The sequence below is a fragment of the Anser anser genome (genome assembly GCF_964211835.1).
Source record: "Anser anser genome assembly, chromosome: 9".
NCBI lineage: Eukaryota > Metazoa > Chordata > Aves > Anseriformes > Anatidae > Anser > Anser anser.
In genome coordinates this window covers 12757741-12780220 of record NC_139729.1, presented here as the reverse complement: position 1 = coordinate 12780220, position 22480 = coordinate 12757741, and the positions used below count along the sequence as shown (strand labels likewise).

Below are 22480 nucleotides of genomic sequence, written 5' to 3'. Positions count from 1 at the left end.
CCGGATCTGAGACTGGGGCTGAAACCAATAATACCAAATTCATTCTTTTTTTCCCTAGTTTTAACCCTTGGAAGCTATACCCAATCTTCTTCCAGCCATGCAGCCAGGAGCAGAAAGGTTGTGGCTCCTTGAGCAAAATAGCACAAACTTGTCTATTTCAGCGCAGGCTCAAATGTTTCATGGCCAACGAGGGTGCAGAAACCACAGCGTGGGGATCTCATTTGATGGCGTTGCAGCTGGCTGCATAGCCTGCCACGGGAGTTAGGTGAGTACCCAGCCACTCAACCTCTGGTTCCTTGAGAGCAAAGCAGCCAGCCAAGGGCCAGTACCTGGTGGTTTAAGCAGCAGCAGCATAATATACGAGTGAAGCAAGTTCCTGTCTCTTACGGCCACACTGGCCGATTTTTTGTCTTTCCCTATTGTCACATTCACTGATGTACTAGCATCAGTCTTGGCACTGTATTTAGCTGTGAAATTTTACTTTTTCTCTCCCCCCACTCCCCATATTTGTGGCTACTGGTCAGGTGTGCCTAAAAGAACAGGATGTGAAGCAACAAATCAACAATTTAGGTGCTCAGAAGAGCCTTTCTGGGTGCTCGTGGCATGTCAAGAGGTGCCTGGGTTCAGCAGAAGGCTTGAGCTGCTCCTGCCCAGTTGGTGCGGTGGCTGCAGGCGGTGTCAGTAGGTTGTGAGCGAGCAAGACTCCTCCCTTGGGCAGCTGAATGGCGTGGAGCTGGGGCACATAGCCACTAAGTGCCCTTCCCAGGAATAATTCTGCACTCGCAGAGGAGCCAAGCCTCAAATGCAAGGTTTTGGAGCCATTTGCACTGAATATAATTAATTATTTGTATTCATATAATTAAGGAGGTGCCATTAAGACGTACAAGTAGCGAGGTGGCATTTGGCATTTAAAAAATGCGTGCAGTTCAGGATGTGTTGTCATTAGTGGCCAGGTATTTCATAGCCATTAAAATATCAAGAGATCTTGTGCAGCACTGGGTGCTGTTGATTTGTGATCAAATCCAGCATGCAGGTAGCAGGTGGCATTTCTACAGTTCCTGCGGGGAATATATCCCAAAACGTCAAATTAGATTATTCTGCTCTTTCTATTAGTGAAAAAATGTGTGAGAAAGGGACTGGGGGAAGAGGAGGAAGGAGGGGGAGAGTGTTTTTGCTATTTTAAAGTTAATATTTTAGCTTACAAGTGTTAAGGTGGCTTGCCAAAATTAGGAGCCATTAAAAACAAGCGTCATGTGCAAAACTTGTTCTCTCCTTGTTCCCACTGTTTTCTTTTGGTCAATTCCCAAACTTTAGTTTGAGACACACATCCTTCCTAGACAAAATTACTCAGAACCTGTGCAATGTTCAGAGGAAGTTTTTCCAAAATGTGCTTTTTGGAATGAAGAATTCCTGACACTTAATTCACTATTCCTAAATTAATGCTTCCTGGGAAAATGTTCCCTGGGCAACCCACTCAAGGTGTACCTGCTAGAGCAGGGATTTGGACCCAGTGTGCCCCTGGAAGTCCCTTCCATCCTCAACCATTCTGTTATTCTGTCACTCTGTGTATTCTGGTTGTGACCAACCCCTACTTTTTCTCCCTCTGGGATTTTTCCTTGGATGTCCTGAAGCCACCACCAGTCCTGGCCTTGCAGGGGCTGCCAAATGTGCCTGGAAGCCTCCTCCACAGCAGTATTGCCAAAGCCACTTTTAAATGGAAGGGGCAAAGAGTAAACCCAGCTGCTTCTGCCTGCAAACAGGCCTAGCTCCGCTAATTGGGATCTTCTCTTAATTGTTAATGCATTAATGCTGGTGGTTGCTTTAAGTTGAGGAAAGCTTGTTTCTCCACCCATACTTAGGAAATGATCATTTATTGCCGCTGGCTGCTCACACGTGGGCTCATCCCAACAGTTAATGCAAGCAAGATACTGGTGTGCTGCTGGCCTGCCCTTTCTCCAGCATCCCTGAGCGGTTGTTGTTTATGTTCCTTGCATCCAGGGTGTCTTGAAACAGAGAATGGTTTATCTCTGATTTTAAAGAGGCTCGCTGTATTACGGCCCTTGTACAGCGCTGGCAAAATCTGACGACCATTAATGAGATTTGTTCAGTCTCAGGAGCTGGGCTGACAGATGGGGCAAGGACGGTGCCCTGGGCATTGGCATAGCTGGCGTGGGGAGAATAATTCTTGTGGGTCCCTTTTTGCTTGTGTGAGCATTTTCAGAGCATCTTTATAAGCCCCAGCCTCTCCTCTGTTGTATTATTTTTGTTTGTAAATTCCGACTGAAGAAGGATTTCGGCTCAAACATAAAGCTTCCTCTGACCTGAGCAGCACAGGGCAAATCTGGGATCAAACCTGTGAAGTGAAATGGGTTTATTACCCTTATAAATTTAATCCGGAGCTTTTAGTGCAAGTAACCAGCTACCCTCCAAAATGATTCCGCTTTAAGGCAGAGTTTCCCAAGCTGCAGGTCTTAGAGACGTGATAAGACTGAAAATTACCAGGGAGGGGCTGGACAACCAGGTCCCAGTCTGCTGTCTTTGGAGGTGGAAGCTCTCCACCCAGCCTGGTAAAGTTCCCTCAGCGAAACCATGATTTCACAGAGGCTTGTATCTCCCTCTCCTTAAGGAAGAAGGGAGGTTTGCAAAGATTTACCAGGCTCCTCCAGCTTCCCCCTCACCGACATCCTAGTGCATCCCTATGGAGAACAAAACAAGAGGAATCCACAGAAGATGTTTGGCTTCCTGCTACCAAGATAAATATCAAGTCTGATAAACCCTACAGTTATCCGAAGTCCTTTAGAAAGGAAAGAGCTTTTATCCCTTGCTGTAAGGTAATAGATACTCACTGTACCTGGTTTGGTTTCCTTTCCTAGGAGGAGACGAGGAGCTGCCTGTGGGAGGGTTGTGTCACCGGGGACGTATGGCCTTGTCCTGCAGGCACCACGGAGGCTGGTCCCTGGGTGAGCTTGGCAGTGACTACACACCTTCTCATCCCCAAAGCCCTTGAGCCTACACGAGCATCGCCCACCTCCTGGCTCACTGCAGTGACCAGCTGGGTGCAGCAAGGGGTCTGGACGAGCACCAGGTTGTCCCCAGCTCCATCCCCTTTTGCCTTTCCATCTCCTTCTTTTTTTTTTTTTTCCTTGCCCTGCGCCTTTTCATTCATCTCCTCTCTTCCCTTGGCTAATTCATGCTTTTCCAGGCGCTTTTTATCACTGCCACCGTTTCCCCCGCTTGCCCTTGATCCATGGTGCAGTAACAAGGGTGTCGGTGGGGGGGTGGCAGATGGCGGCGGCGGCGGGGCCGGGCCGGGGCTCATCCATCACCGCCGGGCCAGCGCTGGAAGGGCTGAGCCGAAGCAAGGTAATTGTTGGCGGAGAGGAGGCATTTTTCACCGCTGACGAGGAGGAGAGGTGCGGGGTTGTGCTAATGCCATGGTGAAGGATTAATTCATCACGGTTTCTCTTTTTTTCTTTAATTCATCCCTTCTCGATCAGCGCCGCAATCCTCCCAAATGCCAGGCAGCTGGGAAGTCTCCAGCCGAAACCTCTCCACCGAGCGGAGCCGATGGGAAGCAGCTGAGACCGATGCTGCTCTTGTCATTATCATCCCCATCACTGAAGTCAGAGGGTCAAAAAACTTCCACTCCCATGGACTCTGTTTTGGGTTCTAGTACTGCGTGCAGCAGCATTCATCTTCGTTATATCCATGGCGTGCCGTCAGCACACAGACAGCATGACTCTGCGGAAAGGCAGATGCGGTTCGCCGTGAGCCAGTTGTTCTCCCATTTGCACGTCCCAAAACAAGCTTCCAGCAGAGAGGGACACCTGTACAGGGGCTTCACTCTGCAGGGTCCTAGCCAAGAAACCCCCAGAGGCAACATGTGTAGTGCACAGACTCGCAGGCTGGATGCAAACTTGAAAGCGAGTGCAGTGTGGAGAACAAAAATTGCACAAAAAAAAAGAGAAGATATGTTAATGGGGGAAAAAATCATCTCTTTCCCTCTGTTTTGTTTTAGACACTCAGCCAGTTCTGAAGTAACTGGAAAAAATGGAGAAAATTGAAAAGAATTTTTTAATGAATTCAGTACTCTTCATATTTTGAACAGTGAAAATCTTAGCCAGCTGAACAAAACTTTTTCCCATTGAAAATTTATGCTTAAAAAATAAATTTATAAGAGCAATGTATAAGGCATTGTAATGGGAATTGGTAGGAATACACCATTCTATACCGCAGTAAAATTTAATTCTAGGTGATTTCAGTTGTGATCTCCAAAACAAATCCTGAATGCAGCTGTCATCCCAAAAATGCATCTCTGTTGGAAAGCAGTTCTCACATGGCTTCAAGCAGGTATTTTCAACGGCTTTAATTCATCATATGCCGGCTCTACTGCGGATCAGTCACGCTGCACGCGGGAGGGTGGGCATTCACCTAGCTTCAGCCATTCAAAAATGAGGTTTTAAGCCTAAATTTACTGTCATGGTTCCCTGGTGATTTGGAGGGAGGTTGGCACCAGCAGCACCAGCCCCTCCTCTAGCTCCCTCAGGCAAGATGCTCTGCGTGCAGTTGACCGCGGTCAGGGGAAGGCACAGCTGCTGCCCGGTTCTTGCTGTCCCTCCTTCCGTTAGGCTTTTTTTGCTACCTGCCCTATCAGCACTCTGTTTACACTATCTGCTTAAATACATTTTGGCCAGGGAACAAAGTGCTATTCCCCTCTGTAAACACTTGATTTAGCAGTGCTTTCCTTTGACTTGCTTTATTATGACTTTTGCTTTGCCCGGGCGATAAGTTATTCATTATGCATAGGCTGCAGAGACAATTGTATTCGTTCCTCTTCCTGCTTGTGCAATATTTTGACATTTCCCTGTGTCTGTTGGAATTCAGTCCTGTCTTTAAATAAATATCTTGCCTTCCCATGGGAAGAGCTCCAGGAGCTCCTACCTCGATGCAGCTTTCCAGCTGTCCGAGTTTTCTTCATCCGCATCTTGGGTGATAGAAATGTGGAAGAGTTGCATTTGTTTGTTTGTTTGTGGGATTTTTCCTTTCCTTTTTTAAGGTTAAAAAGAGCCACACCAGATCAGGGTTCCAGCAGTTTACACCCACCAGCTTCTATATTTTGTTATCGTTTAGCCAAAGATGTTCAGTTTTCAAGTCAAATAGCAAATCACAGTTTTCTAAAGGGGAGGATAGGATAGGATAGGATAGGATAGGATAGGATAGGATAGGATAGGATAGGATAGGATAGGATAGGATAGGATAGGATAGGATAGGATAGGAATCCCCATGTTCAATGAAATGCTCTGCTAGGTAGCAGCTGGGGGATAATTTTTCCAACCAAGGACCAAACCAAAAGCAGTGCACAGAGTGAGGAAGACAGGGTTCTGTCTTTCTCTGCATTGTGGTTTTGGTGTTTATGTGACGTTCTGATTATTCTTTGTGAGATGTTTGGATTTGGTGACTGTCTTGCAGGAGTTAGGAGTGCTTTTCCTTCAGCCCAGGTTTTGGTGTTTCCTAAGTACCTGGAGGGATGTTTCGAGACAATTTGAAGTACAGAAGGGAGGTAAGTGGCACTTTTAAAAAACGCTCTCATCTACCAGAGCTTGTGAAAGCCAGCCCAGCTGTGAGGTGGGAAACACTGGTCCTATCTTCCCATATTTCCAAGCCAGGTGTCCTGTGGAGAACCGGAGTATCAGCAGCAAAAGTCAATTTGTGTCAAACTGATCTCATTGTTAAAAAAAAAAAAAAAAAGCCAAATCACCATTAAATGCCTCAAAAGCTGGAATAAACCAGACAGCCTGCAGAATAAGACATTGTAGCAGATGGGGCTGTCTGCTATGGGTGATGGCACTGCTATGGAGGAATGCCCAAGGACAAGGTCAGATTATGGTGGTTAGTAATACCCCAAAAAGCCAGACGGTGATGATTATCCAGCTCAAGTATTTTTGGTGGCAGCTACCCCCTTCCCAGCACACCAAAGTGTTTCTTCTCTCCCATTTTTAAATTTGCCTTCCTTTGTCTGCATCCCAAGTGCTGATGCCATGAGCCAGGGCTGCTCCCACCTCCCCAGGAGCATCTTGCACCTTCTTGTCACCTCGTCAGCCTGGAGTGGGTCCTCCAGCGATGCAGGTGGGATACTTTGTACATGGGCTTTCACTGTGCCTTACCCCATGCATATACTCCAGCTGAGGAGCTGCCCATCCAATCAAATCCACAGGAGAAATGAAGATAAAAGTGGCTTTTCGGCAGCCAAGAAGACTAATTATGGTTAGGAGCCCTGATGGTGCCATGTATTTTGAATGGTCTTTTAAATATCTGATTTTAAGCTTAAATTTCAGCTTCATTGTGGACAGGTTATCGTGCAGCTGCCCGCTGTAAAGGTCTTGTGCTTTCCCCAAAGCATTCAGCTGCAGGAGGAGATGGATGATGAGCTGGGTGGACCTTCTGCCTGCCAGGCCAGGCCCTTGCTAGCACCCCTGGGGATGAGCCAGGGCAGACGGCAGAACACAAACAGTTTGCTCCAAATTGCACTTACTGGCAAATCACCATGTTAGGGATTAATCTTATTACTCCCTAAATGTCAGCACTCCTTACATTTGAAAGGGGAAAGAAAAAAAAAAAAAGCACGTCCTTGTCCTCATTTTAATGCCTAGCCTATGTTGTTGTTTTAGCCGTACTCGCTTCCAAACCTTTTATTAAAACAGGACCTGATGCTTTTCAGGGAGCCCATATGGTTCTCGGTAGCCAGCCGCGCTGACTGACGCTCTCGGAGCAGAGGGAGATGTTTACAAGTGTGCACACCCCACGGCAGACCCTAGGGTGGTTGAGCCCGTGCTATTCCCATACCCTTAGCAGCCCACACACAGCTCTCAGCTGTGCTTTTATTCACATTTTGAGCTCGTGGTTGCTTGCCCAAGCTGTGCAGCAAGGCCATGGGCCAGCTCATTTGAATGCAAGCTCTTCCCGTGCCTTTCCCACCATCCTCAGGCTGGGAAGGACGTCTCCTCTTGCAGCAAACACAGAGGAAAAGGCTCCACGGTATGTGATGGAAGGCTGATATTTCGTGCTACCACCCAAATAACACAAGGCAGTAGGGCAGGCACGGCTTCATGCTCAGGCCAAGCTGAAGATGTTTATCCCAAGACCCAGCTCTATCACCCAGGACTGCTCAGCGGTGGATGGGCGCTCACAAATAGGGTCACTAATTCAGGGTGAACTTGTGCAATAGAGAATAGCAGGTTCCTAATTTTTTTTTTCTTTTAAACTGGTAACTTATAAGCAACAGGTTCATGTTTCTCCTCACATATGCCTCACATGCTTGCCTTTTGTTGTTTTGGCTAAAGCTATCCTCCCAGGACCCCCTGAGCACACCGAGCAGCATATGGCCTTCTACTTGCTTCATTTCCAGCCCTCATTTTTTCCCACACTAAACCAGACTTTTTCAGGCAATACTAATCCCTGGTGCCTGTCACTGGTAGAGAAAAGCATTAATAACTGCAGTTATCCTGGAAATATCTGTCACCCACATTTGTTTTTTGTTTCCCTTTGGGTAATCATGCTCCAGATCTAATTACTGCAGAAATTTCTTTTGCTCCACCGAGCAGCATTTTGGGTTACCTCCCCGGCTGGTTGTAAGTTAACTCCACCGACTATGGGAGATCCGTATTGATGTGCATCAGCTGAGGACCTGCTGCTTCGCATCTTTATACCATGTGTGGCTTGGGGTTACAGAGATGATGGAGATTGATGGCTTCACAAAGCCATGGGATCAAGCTTGCACTAAGGCAGGGCTGGCTCTGAAGTCCAGCAAAGTCAGGGAGAGACTTCCGTTGCTTTGAGTGGGCTGGAGGTGAGTCGTTGGGAGAGCAGGGAAAAGGGGCCAGGATGTTTTCCCCCTCTCCTGTAGGCTCCTGCTTTAGTGCAGGGAGCCAGGGCAGCCTTTGTGACAGTGATGGCAGCTCTCATGCCGTGGGGGTGATGTCCCATGGGAGCACCCTGGCTGCCCACTGAAGGCTTCATGCAAGATCTCCAAGAACCATCATGGGCTGCAGCGAGCCGGGTCGGGCCCCTGCTAGCGAGGAGAAAGCCCTCCTGCCTCAGCCGCACATGAAGAAGCCAGGACGGGCCTGGAGGGACCCTCCACAAGTCACCTGTGCCTGCAGGTAGGGCTGAAACCAAGCCACACGGGTACAGCTGGGTCTGGCCGACCAACCCCCCTGGACCACTGCCAGCACACCCGAGCGAACCCTTGGAAAACCTGTCCTCATCTCTCTCCAGAGGCACAGCAGAAGCCAACACAAAGCCTCCTTGGGCACGAGAGGGTAAGGCCAGTTCGGGGAAGAGGGTGGTGCTCACAGAGTCCTTCACAGAGAACTTCCCAGTGTCCCTGCTGTCTGAAAACACCTTGTTCTTAGAACCATATCCTGTTTTTTAACTCGTAGGAACTGGTGCGCACAGCACCGTGCAGCCTTGGTGTGCTGCAGGGCCGGGCACCAGCCCCTGGTCTGGGGCTGTAAGTCTGGAACGAGCGCTACAGCAGCCCGAGGTCAATGGCCTGGGGAGATTTCCTGGCTTAGCTTTAGCAGCTGAGGCTGTTGGGGAGGATTGATGGTCAGGACAAAGCTCACCAAACCAATTACACTCACAAAGACATAGGAAAAAAAAAAAAAAAAGATATATTATCCACGAGAGGAAAGAGGGAACTGTTGAGTGTTGCTTGTTTTGCTCTTCAGCGGTGCTCAGGGCATGAATGGAGAAGAAGGGGCTGTTAAAAAAAAAGCAGGGAAAGGAGAAACAAAAGGGAGGCAAGATGCCTTGTCTTTTTTCCTTAATTAATCTAGGAAGGTGATGACAGGGTAGGATGAGAGATGGGAAGTAAATGCTCTGCTAACAGCCCTTCATGAAGATCTCTGGGTTTGACAAATGAGCTCAAAGCCACAGGGCCGGGAACCAGAGCTCCGCCAGCACATCGGGACTGCAGCGGTCAGAGAGAAGGTGTGGAGGGGCTGGGAGGAGAAAAAAGCCCTCAGCCCCCTCCCGAAGTGCCCCCGGCCGCTCGCTGTCCCCATCACTCACATTCCCCGGGCTGCAGACCGAGAGCCGCCCGCTGCATCGCTCGTGCTGGCTGTGGAGAATGCAGAAGCTCCATCTTGCTCCTGCTGTGGGTAATTTTTATTGCTGTGGACAAATTGCTGGATTGTTTTGTGCTGCTAGGGGTTACCAATCCCAGCCCGCAGCAGAGAGGTGTTGTGAGAATAAATGCAGGGAAGGCTATGGATATATTAAGCATTACAAATTCCAAAGTTTTGTGGGGTAAACTAAGAAAGAATTTGGTAGAAGGACGGGATGGGATAGTGCAAAGTAGAATAATGTAAAATAATATTTTCTGTGAGCAGAAAAGCTTGCACTGTGACACAGGAGGGATTACTTTCTAATTTCATCATCATTGCTTTTCTGGAATTTTGATTTCAAGACAAATATCAAATTCCAGCTTTGGGGTGGGGATTCTAGGTAGAAAATCAGCAAATCCAAATTTCTGGAATGGTGACCTGCTTTTTGCCTTCCCAGAGGCCAGGGACCACGCAGGAGATGGCTTCTGCCAGCGCCCCAGAGCCACCGGGGACACGTAGAAGTTACTCCCCCCCAGACAACCCGAGCCATAAACTTTATTGCCCTATAAAGAGTGATCTGCAACATCAGAGGCTTTTCGGGGATCAGTAAAACCAGTGTTAGCTAAATCGTCAGCAGGCACTATCCCCTTCCCCCAGCCTGCTCCGCCTTTCACTTTTAATTATGCTAAGTTGGAACTCCGAATTTTGGGTGAAAGCCAAACTGTCAATCCTGTAATCAGTTATGAACAATGTGAGCAACGTCTATCTAATCGGTAAATGACCAGCTAGTCTGGGAGGCTCCTATAATGGTGCTAAAATAACCGCCGGGTTGGTAATTATTCATGTCTGGAAAGGGAAGAAGGAATCCCCTTTGGGAAGCATTGGTCCCGCTGGTTCAGAGGGCATCAAAACCTGTTGCAACACATTTCCTTGAGAGTTAGCAAAAAGTGCAAGAAAATGGGGAAATGGGAAAACTTTGGGGGCGTGGTGGGGTCAGCTGTTTTTAGGGACACGAGTCCTCTGACCCCTTGGCATCAGGTGCGGGATAATCGGAGCGGTGCAAGTTCAATGGCGAGGTACAGCCTGCACGAAACCATTTTTCATGAGGGCGTCATGCTGTCAGCCCGTCCAAACACCTGAAAATTCAAGCAAGGCAGCGAGCAACCCCCTGCAGCGAAGCAACTGCCAACACGCGCGGGTTTCAGCTTAACCAGGGCATCACTTAATAGGTGTGAAAAGCGGCTGTGTGCAAAATGCAAACATCTATCGAGGAATGCCGAGCTTCATTTAGTGGCGGGGCAATGGCAAATTGGGCAGAAAAAAACAAGTAAATAACATTTACTCGGAGGTGTTCTCGATTGCAAGGCTGTGCACCAAGCAGTGAGACGAGCGCGGGTGGAAAGCGCTGCAGAGGATGCTCCTGCTTGTAGCACCATTGTGGGAGAGGTGTTTGGGGGTAAACTAGAGGCAATCCCACTGCTTTTCCTAGCTCTGAGCATCCCTGCAGACCTTGCACAGGTAGAAGGACTCAGTGGGTGAGGTTTTTGGGGGGAAACACCCCACTTTTTCCTTGCTGTTGGGGCGTGCTCCACCACCATGTACACCCAGTGTGAGCATGCAGGAAGAATTCCTAACTTCATTATTCACCCTCGAATACTTATCAAAGCCTCTGTCTGCTTTAATGCCTTTTCGCATCTCCAGCCAGCCATCATCAGTGCAGGTAAGAATACCAACGATAAAAAATTAAAAGCTACAATAAACATTATTGATGCCATTCCTAACGAGACAGAGAAAGAGAAAGAGGGGATGCTGCTGTGATAAATATCATCTGTCAGCAATAAATTACAGCCGTCATTAGGTTTCTACAGCGGGGCCTGACAAATTATTTTGTGGAAGTGCATGCTTAGCTGCATCTTACACAGTCTCAGCCGTTGTGAGGCTGCACCTTAAAAAAAAGATCAATTGAATTGATTCTGTATCGAGCTGGGACACGAAGCATCGTGCAGGAGCAGTGCTCAGCGCTGGGTACCGCTGCCGCCCTGGGGCTGCATCCAGCTGGGCTGCTTGGGCAGGATAAGGAGCATCATTGGGATGGTTTGTAGGGGCTGGATTTGCAGGCTGCCCTGACCCCATTTTCTGCAGAACTTGAGAATTAATGGTTTTTTTTTTGTTTTTGTTTTTTCAATAAAGGATTTCTTCCTTGGACGTATGGAGGTGACGCCCTGGAAGCACAGGCCGTGCTGTCTCCGGAGACCTGCAGTCCCTTCCTCACAACCTGCTGCTTCTCCTTGACCTTCAGGTGATCCCATGGTTAAAAGCAGCGGGTTTGATATATGGCATGGTGAGGATGTGTCCACCTCTCCCCCATCCCTGTGCACACTCATAGCATCCCAGCTCTAGCTTGGCTTCCAGCTCCATTCTTGCTCTTACATCCCACACTCTGCGTTTCATCCAGCCTCAGCGCAAAAACTCCTGGAAACGTCTCATCCTGCACCTTGCCCGCAAGCAACCCCGGGATTGCCTCCGCCACACACCTCATAGACCTCAATTTGCAGAACAACGGAGGAAAGGGGGGAAAAAAAGCATGTTGCAGTACGGTCTTTACAAAAGCCATTCATCCCGGTGCTTTTACTAACAGGCATCAAATGAGATTCCTGCAGTAGATGATTTGTTTTGTCCTTCTCCTGCTGGCTCAGATTAATCTCTGCTCCTGAAGTGGTGGTGTCATTTCCCGGAGACATACGGCAGCAGGAATCACGGAGCCCCATAAATTCGACTCAATTCAGGATCCATCCGTCTTTCTCCCCGCTCTCCAGCCCCGCGCTCTCTGCAGGGCAAGGGCAGCCCCGCAGGTACCGGCGCGCCCGCCTGTTTGCAGGCTAATAAATAAAAAAGCCTCAAGATGGGAGCGGCTGGAGCAGAAGAGGGATGCTTATGGTCGAGAGCAGTTTGCCTTCTGCTGCTTTCCTGCCTCTCGGACCATCGGAGGGGCCGGACTGTGGCCGATGGAGAAGCAACAATGCTGGGATCAAGCAGCGACAAGAATGTTTAAAAATGTACAGAAGCCCACTTAAAACTCATTCTGCCAGTAAGCTAATGACTAAATTTCTCTGGGTTTTTATTCAAATGAGAGCTGGGTTTGATTTTTTTTTCCCCACTGATGGGCTTTTTTTGTGAAAAAAAATGAAAAAGGGAGAAAATGAAAACTGACTTGTTTGCTGCAAAGGGCTTAGGAAATCTTTTCCCACCACCTTCTGGTCAGCTCCTGGGCATTTTGAGGCAATTTTTTGTTTTCTGCACCTCCCCAGGTATGCACTGCTTTTCCTGCAGCTTGAAGCAGGAGCCCCCATCCTGATGTGCTTCGCTGCTGCGCTGCCTCAGCTGAGAACAGGACCAAGGCTTTGGAGCAGGGTGCAAGCACAAGGAGATGGGGTGGGAGCAGGAACGGGACCCCCATCACCTCTCGGTCTGTGTGCTGGTCGTGTATACACTGAATGCCTAGAGAGGTATGTATATCTGTGCACACACACATACACACATTTATGGATAGATACGTTATACCTGGGTAATGAAATGAAAGCTTGGAGGAGGCAGCAGCACCACTATTAATTATTTATTGAGCCCACACTGTGAGAAGCAGCATGCAGGCGTGAGAGCAAGCGCAGTCTGTCCCCTAAGGAGCATACCAGCTCCATCAGAGGCAGACAAACCGATTCGAGAGCTGCGAGGGCTGGCAGGAGCCCGACAAGGCTGTAGGAAGGTGATGAGGCTTCAGCGCTCCTGAAAATTTGGTTATTTCTTAAGCAGTCATCAGCATAATGCAGCATCGACTGCTGTGTTGCTCCTTCGCTCCCGGAGCAGCCAGATGCTGCTGAGGATGGAGGTGACACTGTGACAGTGACAGGGACACGGAGGCGGACACGTCCCTGCCCCAGGGATGCGGTCCCCCTGAGAGCCATCACCCATCCCCAGCCCGTCCCCTCGCCCAAACCACGCAGCTGTCACCTGGAAATGGAGCAAAAGGCCAGCTGTTTATTTTGTATTAATTTTTAAAGATGACTTGTTTCGGCTGAGTGCCTGTCTGTCTCTGTCTATTTGCCACCACTGAGAAGATTCATTACTTTGATGGATTTGTGTAATTTTTTCAAGTGCTTCAGGTGACAAACAACGCAGCGCACTTCTCGCTGGGCTCCAGAGCCACACCGAGGCAGGGGTCGGGGGCGCATGGGGGGGTTTCCCCCAGGGACAAATTATTCATGCTCAGCACCCACAGCTTAAGTTGAGCCCCTCTCTGGGTCCCAGGTAGGGAATTTGGGCTATTTGGTAATGGAGCTGCTGGGAAGGGCAGGTCCATGGGGGTGTGAGACCACTGAAGCTCCATAATTCATCACCCCAAGGTGGGGTTGAAATCTCTGCTCAATGCACGCCTATACCGTGCTTTCCTTTTCCCCTTCTGCTGCCTGAAATTGGGTGCCTGTGTGGGACAGCCACGAGCTGCACAGGTGGCACCCCAAGGAGCTATTGAGTCGGCAGCATCGCTGTCATGATTTGCTCCATCACCTAATGAGGAGCCCGAACAGTAGGGGACAGTGGTAGAAATGAAGCAGAGAGAAAAGGGATTAAGGAAGGGAGAGAAAGGGAGGTGAGGAGGGATGATGACGTCGCAGAAAAGTGTCCAGGCAAGGATACAGGGTATGTATGGATGCTGGTGGTTCACAAATGCTGCGGTGTTTTTCCAGCAGAGCTCTCAAGAGGGAAAGATTTCATCCCAAGCGCTGCTCCTTGAGCAGGCAATCATCTCTGCCATAACTGCATGGGCTCTGAAGGAATAAATTAAGCTAGACAGGCTCAATCACCGCTTATGGCAGAGGCACAGGATTTACAGCTGCAGGCTCACGGACGCAAGAGTGCAGCGTGGTTTCAGAAACCCTCCTGCCAGAGATCTGAGATCAGGCAGCAAAAGGCAGCCCAGTCCCATGGCACCCATGCCAGGCAAGAGGAGTGGGGACAGGGAGAGGTTCAGCAGCCTGGGATGTCCATGGTGGTGAAGCTGAGTCTCCAAGATGCAGAGTGGAGCCTGTGAGGCTCTGGCTGAGCCACTCATCTCCCAGGGAACATGTCAAGGGCTGAAGGACCTGTCCTCAGCTACGGGCCTGGGAAGAAGGATCTCGGAGGTGTCCATAAAACACCAGGAGCTGCTTTCCTTGAGCAGGATGCGACTGACGTAGAGGTTGCTGTCTCCCCAGACCAGCCCACAGGGAGCGCAGGACAAGTGATGTGTGGCAGGACGATGTGCTGGCTTGGTGACAAGACATCCCTAAAGTCTCTGAAGAAGCACAACCCACCACCCTGGTGGGCAAGGTGCAGGGCTGCCTCTTTCATGGTAGACAAAGGTCTACGTCCCCACCAGTCTGTGTCTTGCTGTACAAAAATAACCTTTCTATGCCATCTGCTAGGAATAAGCAGCCCTGAGCATCTGCATCCAGACCGTGGCATCCAAAGAGCAACATCATGGCCACCAAAAGGGCTTGGGTCCCAAGCGTCTGCAGGACGACATTTGGCTGCTTTGTGCAAACAAGCAAGGGCAAAGATGGGAAGAGGAGGTATTTGCTTGTTCCTCACCCTTCATGTAATAAAAAGCAATAACCGAGGAGAGTGGGAAGGAGCAGCCCTACCAGCCTGGATTTATCCAGCTGTTGGAGAAAAATCTCTACTGCTGACCTCTAGATGAAAATGTAGGTAACTGTTTTAGTTTTCACAGAGTATAGCCTCAATTCTTGAAAAAACAAAACAAAACAAAAAAACACCATTTCCAGCCTTCAGGGGAATGAGCCGTGTCTTGATCTATAGCTCCAGCTTCCAAAGAGCAAATGAAATGCTTTCTCTTTTCATCCACATCCTGCAAGGACTGACCATCCTGAAAAATGGGAGCTCCTCCTCGAAGGAGATTACCAACACGATTTCCTGGCTGAAACCCTGGTTTCTGGCCAATGCTGCTGGTGTGGATAATGGTGCCCAAAGCCTGCTCTTGCCTTTGAGAGCCTCCTGCATCCACCATGTGATGTGTGATGGGGAGAAGGAAAGGGAGGGGAGACCAAAGGGAGATGGTGAGTTAGGGGGAAGGAGGAGGAGGCAGAAGAGCTGGAAGAGAAGGAGAAAGAAGAAGAGGAGAAGGAAGAGAAAGAAGAATGGGAGAAGAAGGGAAAAGGAGGAGAAGGAGAAGAAGGAGGAGAAGGAGAAGAAGGAGGAGAAGGAGAAGGAGAAGGAGAAGGAGAAGGAGAAGGAGAAGGAGAAGGAGAAGGAGAAGGAGAAGGAGAAGGAGAAGGAGAAGGAGAAGGAGAAGGAGAAGGAGAAGGAGAAGGAGAAGAAATCTCCTCTGGGAGCAAGAAGCAGATACTGGAATTGAGCTTTTTCAGCCACTGAGATTTAACCTGGGTTTTGCCACTTGCAAAAACATCCTCACTGCTCCCTGAAGAACTTCTGATTCATCCAGCAATAACTGAGAAACTGAGAAAACATGTTGGGAGATGTCTGACCAAGTGGCTTCAGGGCTTTTTGGACCTGTGGATGAAGAGTTTCACTTTCCTCTAGGAAAATGTAAAGGTAAAAAGAGGCATGTTCCAGGTTGGCCAAAACCAATAATTTTTTTCAGTTTTCTATTTTGGACCCAACCATGGGTTGTTTCCACACCGTGTTATTCCCGGGAGTCAGGAAAAGCAACAGCTCCATTGATTCGAAGCAGCTCGTCTGAAGGCTGAACTCGGATCACCGCCGTTTCCGAGGGCGGTGGTCGAGCATGGGGGTTGCTCGGCAAAGGAGCCTTTTCCTGGCCGGCGGCTGACACGGTTTGCAGACTTAAGGCCTGAAGCACGTGAACATTTCTGGGAAAGGAGTAATGGATTTGCTAAGTATTGTTATTATTTAAGTGACAAGACTGAGAATTGAAAAGAAAATCTGTTTACCAAAAATAACAATAGCGGATATTTGTCATTGCTGTCAGAAATTCAGACCCATGCAATTTCATAGGTTTCATAAGCTCTCGTTAATTTTCTTGTTTGGGAGGATTTGCTATTTTAATGAAACCTATTTACACTAGCGACTGCTGGAAAATCATTCATTAGTGGACAAGAACTATTGATTATTTTCATCCAACTGCTCAGCCATATTCTAGCCAATTACTGGAACCAATAAATAAAGAAATACCAACCTTATGTTCCCGCTCCTACTTCCTGCAGAACTTTATTCCCCTGGATAACACATGTTGTGCCAGCCTCAGGAGAAACCTCTTTTAACATTTATGTCACATTGCCCTCGTCTGCAGGCTCCTGGCGAGCAGACCAGCACCGAAAAGGTGAGGACTCCTGGTTAGTGCTCGAAGGTATTAACTAAAGTATTTACTGGGCACACGAAGAGAAGGCTTGAAAATATAGTGCAGTGTTTAAAGAAATGCCCGGGAACGCAGGAACTTGAATGTTTTTGTTTTTCTCTGTGATATTTGGCATGATGTGCCAAAGTCCTAAGCTTTGGAGGGGGGATTCGGCTCACCTGGCCCCACTGGCTGCATGACTGTCTCCCTACATTTTGGCTTGTGGCTTTGCTTCTGCTCAGCCTGCTCAACAGAGAAACTTTTCATTTAAATACAGTATTATGGAAGGAGCCGTGGCTTTAAAACCTTGGCCGTTCACATACATTTTAATGGGCTCGGAGAAAGAAAAAAAAAAAATCTACCTCGCCTTTTTTTGACAGACTTGTAATTAAAGAAGATTTTTCATGGAGAACATCTGTTTCTCTTGACAGATATATTCTTGTTGGGAGAAAAAGAAGTGCCTAAAAAAATAGTTTGTCAGTCTGGGCTTTTTATAGGTTTTCATCCAAGAATATTTATCTCCAGGCTTTTTTGACAAAAAGTTGATGTTTCCTGTAAGGAGACTTATTCTGATCAAGGCTGAGCTTCAGCAAGTGCTGCCAGGGAGCCCTGGCTATCGGCAGTGCTGCCTCTGTCTCCTCCGCAGCCCCCAGCGCGGGGGGAGCGCAGCTCTCCCCCTCCCCAACCGCCCTGTCAACAGCTCCCGCCGTTAATACAGAGTGAGAAAATCAGAGGTGAAGATTAATGGCTGGCTGAAGTGTCTATATATGTGTATGTGTGTATATGTCTGTATGGGTGTATATATATAAGGTTTTTTTTTTTTTCTATTTCTTTCCAAGCTGAAAGCACTGAAAGTTCCTCCTGAGTAATTTCCCAGTTGTCCTCGTTAATTCCTTAAGATTTTCCCCACCTCTTTTCAAAGCCTAAAGTTCAAAGACACAGAAAGCCGCCTCAGCACTTTCTTTTTCGCCTTTTTTTTTTCCGATTTTCAGCAAGGTCCAATCAAGCCTATTAACTCATTTCTTCCATTGTCCCTCCCTTCCATGGGGCTCGGGTAAAGCCGCCAAGCACCAGTCTCTGGGGAATTCCCTTCTCCTCTGTTCCTGGATGGCTGTTGGGTTCCTCAGCCAAATCCTGTCCCCAGCCCCCTGGCACTGCCTGTCCTTGTCCTTCCATGGCATGGAAAGGACAGGAATATCCCAGGGTTTGTCACTCAGCCTGGAGCATCCCTGATGCTGCGATCCAGGTGCCGCTGTGGATCTGCTGAGCTTCAGCAATAATTCAATAATTCAATTCAGGAATTCAGTAATGATAAATCCTGGAGCAGGATGAACCCCCAGCATCTTCCAGCTCACCTCCCAGGTCCCGGGACAGGTGATGCATGGGGGAAGTCCTGCAAATTAACACACATCATATTTTAAGATGCCTCAACCTGTTACGCTCACTTTCTCCTCCTTATTCCTGCTGTGTTCCTCAATTTTCCCTTTCAGCATTACAAGAATAATATTGAGGACCCTTGCTTGATGATAAAGCACAGCCCTGCCCGCAGGCTATGCATAGCAGTGTTGTTCTTGTGTAGGCATTTCAATCAACCATGGGCACAAGAAGTGCTTGGGAAAACCTCAGCTTCTCCACGCGCAGCACAATAATTAATCGTAGGATCGCAAGCGATGATTTTCCTTTGCCCCTCGGGACGTGCATCTCGCAGTGTCTGAGCGGCTTGCTTCACTATATCACCCTGAGCATTAATGCAAACTGCAGACAGTAATTATACCAGACATTAAAGTTCTGTAATTGTATGTACTGTGTGCGTATTTATAATGTGGCGGCGATCTTGGAGCTGTTGCAGTGCTTCTTGCTCTGTGGCACCGCATGGCTGTGGAAAAGCAAAGGCAAGCCACATAAAATGTAAAATAAAAATCCAAATAGATAAAGGTCAGGGTAGTAAATATAAAAATAAGCATCCCTTTAAATATTTATAATTAGTGACATTTTCATTATAGGAGGGCTGAGACTTGCCAGCGGTGTAGCGAACGTGGGCACGGCGGGCCCCAAGTCTCAGCTCAAGGCCACAAAATTGCTTTGAATTTGTGTTAAAATATGTTGAAAATGGGTGCAGATTTTCATGCCCCCCCTTGAAGCAGTTTTAGAAGAGCAAGTCATTTGATGAAGGTGTACGCTGCTTCTCCAGGTGGCTCCAGAGGTGGCCCAGGGATCTCCCAAAGGCAACACAGCTCTGGGTTGGGGACTGGGAATGACCCATCCCCTACTCACTTCTCCCTTCATGCAACAGGGACCTGGCCTGAAAAATGGAGTAAAAACCTGAAGCAATTTTGCATTTGGCAGAATAAAGCCATGATACTAACGAAGACATGCCAAAAGGAGAGAAATGGGATGGAAAAACAAGAATAAGAACAGGTGATGTCCAATGATATGTACAATACCCCATGCACACCAAAAATAAGTTACTGTATGTTAAGGGGAACACCTAGAGAAGATTTCTCATGGAGCGTGCGACCACCCTGTGGAGCACCAGCAGGCAAACTTGAGCAAACCCCGCTCCCATCATAAACCGAGCTGCACAACACATCCAAAGCATAAGTGACAGCCACCAGTTTGTGCTGAGAAAGCCCCTCCAGCAAGAAACGCTCCCCTTTGGGATGGCTCTTGCGAGGATTTAATATTTTTAAGCCCCTTGACTAAGTGCCGATTCATCAATGCATTAGAAACAGAACATTAATCTGTTCCTCCTGCCCATGCCTTAATTGTAACATTTTCCTTTTAATGAGGTGAAGCAGGAAAATGGGAAGGTAATTGTGCCACCACTGATGGAAGGTTTCCTTTATAATTTTAAAACTATCAGTGACATGAGGCTTGTATTATTTCTCTTCAGCAAGGGGCCTTCCACCGGCAGAGTTATCTGAGCAGGAGAGGAAGCGTTGACCCCCACAGGGGAGGTGGGTCTACATCGCACCTGCCCCTTGGGGTAGGCATCACTAAAATGATGGAGGGAGCAGGGTATGGGGCAGCGAGCACTGGCTGCTGCACAGCAAAGCAAAAGCAGGTGAGTATATGCGTTTATATATACATATGTATGTCTATATACACACATTCACCAAGCTTTCCTCTGACACCACTCCTTGCATCCCCTGAATAAACCTCTGGGAAGGAACATGCATTTGGCTGCTCTTTTTCTGGACAAATCCCAGCTATTGATTGTCACAAGTGGTGACGCACGCTGCTGGACATCCCTCCGGTTTCCTGCAAGCAGGAGGAGTGACAGAGACAGTAAAACTGGTGAAGCTTCACTGCTATCCTGCAGCATTGCCTTGGCCTTGCCTACCTGTGTCCCATACATCAGGTGGCTTTGCTTCTTGCTTTGGGGTCCAGGAACCTCCCCCAGTGCACAGGCCAACCCTCCAAGGCCCTCCAGAGGAAAATCACAGGGACAGGTTTGGGCAGCATTGCTCAGGATGGTGGTGCTGGATGCAATTGGCATCGTTTTGGACTCCCACCCCCATGGCCTGAGCACTGCGGCACTGCCCAGTGCCTCCCCCTCAGACGTCCCCTTCATTGCTCCCCACGCCATGGTGCCCCAGCCGCGGACCACCCTTCTGACAGCCCATGCACAAGGGGCTCGCTTGGCTGCAGAATATAAGTTTTTGTTCCTTTCTGTTCCTCTGTCCCTTTCTGCCCTACTCTGACACCTCTGCCTTTTTGTCCTCCTCTCCGGGAGGCCTCTGTGGAGGAGTCACAGACTAGTTGGTCTGCTGAGTGTTCAGGCCCAGCCCTTCAGCAGGAGCTGTTAATGTTCATTACTGCCATTGTATGTGGCCCAGGAGGGCATCCTGATCCTGTGCAGCCTATTCTGCACATACAGAGGTTCAGGAGAGCATAAGTTTCAGAGGAGTCACAGGCATGCATAACCTGCATCAAGATCAGCTTCCCAAACTGCCATCCCTCAAGGAAAAGGGGATTTTGCCGTGTCACCAAATCCGAGGACGTGTGTGTGACAAGAAGGGGCGCAGTAGCTGCAAAGGGGGACCTGGTGGGCCACCCCGCCCCAGGCAGAGCTGGATGGTGCCTCCTTTGTTCCTTCTCCTGGCACCAAGGCTCACGGTGCCTTTAGGGCTGATGGGTGGTCAGGTACAAAGACCTGAGAAACAAGCCACTTCTGTCTTTGTGTATGGTGCTGAGATGTTCCTGGGACATTGGGTTGGAAGTGATAGGGGAAGAGCTACCTCTGCATTGGGGTACAGTGGCACGCACTTGTGTGCTTTTCTGCCCCATTTTCCTCTGACTCCATCCGATCACTTCTAGGCCATCTCTACCGAGCGGCCTTGCTTCCACCTCCCGCAAGGCTGCTTCCTTTCCTGCCCACCACCAGGTAGGCCCAATGAGCCAGGCCTGGAAACTTGCCTCACACTTTTTCAGAACTTTATTCTTCTAAAATAAAATATTTTGGCCTAGAAACTTCAAATGTGATTTAGTGCCTTGCCCGTAGCAAGGAGTGTTGCCACTGGAGAGACTGGGGCATCTTCCATTACTAAGGACAGGATCTGCGCACACAGTGAGGCCTGCGTGGCAGATGTGTGCGTCGGAGAGCACAGCTCAGGGCCTGACTCTGTAATTGTTATAATTATGCTGGGGCCCTGAGCACTGTTTCGAGCACTGCTGGTTGTCCTGTGTTGACTGCGCTGGTGTGACATCTGTAGCGGCGACCTTGGGGAGCCCAGACGAGCAGAATCGCTGAAGGCACAGGGGAAGTGTGCTGGAAGCCCTCTACAGGCACATCTGGGGAGGTTTTGTCCCCAAAAAGGATGAGAATTCAAACTAGCAGAAAGCTGCAACAAATTACGAGGTCAGAAACTCATGGTTTTAGAAAATTTCTTTCAGGTCACCGCGTATTCTCAGGTTTGCTGGAGCATTGGTCTGGGGTCCTGATGAGGGGGGTCTTCTTCTGGGGCTCCACTGCCCCACAGCGGCACCACCTCTCCCCGGCATGCCGTGGGTCGTGAGGACTTCAGCTATCAAGGAGTCCCCTGGCAGAGCAGGGTGTCGCAGATTCAGCGCCGAGATCATCTCAAAGCCATAGGAAAGTCTGCAGGAAGGCAGCCGCCAGGATGTCTCTGCAGGGCGGCCTTCTCCTCCGCCCCCCTCTCGGCAAAATGTCTTAACAAGCTCAAACCTTACTTTGTATTAAATCAAAGTCTGAGCACTATGCAAGGCCTCAGGAAAACATGATTTAACTGGTGCCTTGCCCATTCACATCAGATTAAGTCTATAGAGGTAATTTACTGCATATAGAAACTGGAAGGCAGAGGGCAGCTCATTAATGTCTAGGATTATTATTATTATTGTACTAAAACAGAAGATCTTTTTCATTTTATTTCTGTTCCCAGCAAATGCAAATTTGTGATACAAATAAGAAAACCCGCCCCTACCAATCCTTATGGGTCACTATTGATTTCAGGAGGGGGAAAAAAAAAGGAAGAGAAACAGCAGAGCAAGAATACACAAAGAGTCTAAAACCTCACAGAGGCAACAATTTAAAGGATTTCAAAGGCTGTTTTCATAAGCCTTTTGGGACTCAAATGTAGCATATTGATTAAACTTCGGAAGCAGCTAAAAGCAGCTTCAACATGGCTAATTAATACAGTGATGCCCTGATGCCCCTTCTACTTGTTTTACCAAGCTTCAGCCTGTCAAATCAATTAATATTCACTACCCTGATGAAAGCAGAAACTCTGTTTATCATTTGATAAATTGATCAATCTATTGATTCTCTCAACATAATTAACTGACCTGTCCAGTGGGGTTGAATGCAGTGTCCTGTAGATGCTTTTTGGGTGACACAAGACAAGCAAACTCATAAAGAGGCTTGTTTTGACTCTACAACAAAACCCACGGGGTTCCTGACGTGAGGCAGCGTCTGATGTCCAGGCTGTGCACCTGGTTTTCCATAGACTCTGGGACAACAGCATTTCAGGGAGAAAGGCCTGTGATT

General features: G+C 48.5%; 1 protein-coding gene and 1 long non-coding RNA gene across 3 annotated transcripts; one reads left to right on the top strand and one right to left on the bottom strand.

Moving 5' to 3' along the window:
• Nucleotides 1-1719: 1719 nt before the first annotated feature.
• Nucleotides 1720-2990, bottom strand: LOC310904379. Its single transcript, XR_014588270.1, has 2 exons — nt 2852-2990; nt 1720-2353 (listed from the first exon to the last, which is right to left on the bottom strand). It is a non-coding gene; the product is annotated as an uncharacterized lncRNA (long non-coding RNA).
• Nucleotides 2991-3223: 233 nt separating this feature from the next.
• On the top strand, nt 3224-19360 carry LOC310904378 (uncharacterized protein). Of its 2 annotated transcripts, XM_083849000.1 has the most exons (7): nt 3224-3363; nt 3498-4350; nt 5470-8159; nt 8275-8318; nt 11298-11406; nt 12416-12613; nt 14354-19360. In XM_083849000.1, exons 3-7 carry the CDS (start codon nt 8038-8040, stop codon nt 14412-14414), a joined length of 534 nt encoding a protein of 177 aa, XP_083705126.1. In that variant the 5' UTR covers nt 3224-3363; nt 3498-4350; nt 5470-8037; the 3' UTR covers nt 14415-19360. The 2 variants fall into 2 exon arrangements, with proteins under 2 accessions (XP_083705126.1, XP_083705125.1); XM_083848999.1 differs by having other exon boundaries at nt 5470-9157; nt 11298-19360.
• The last annotated feature ends 3120 nt before the right edge of the window (nt 19361-22480 follow it).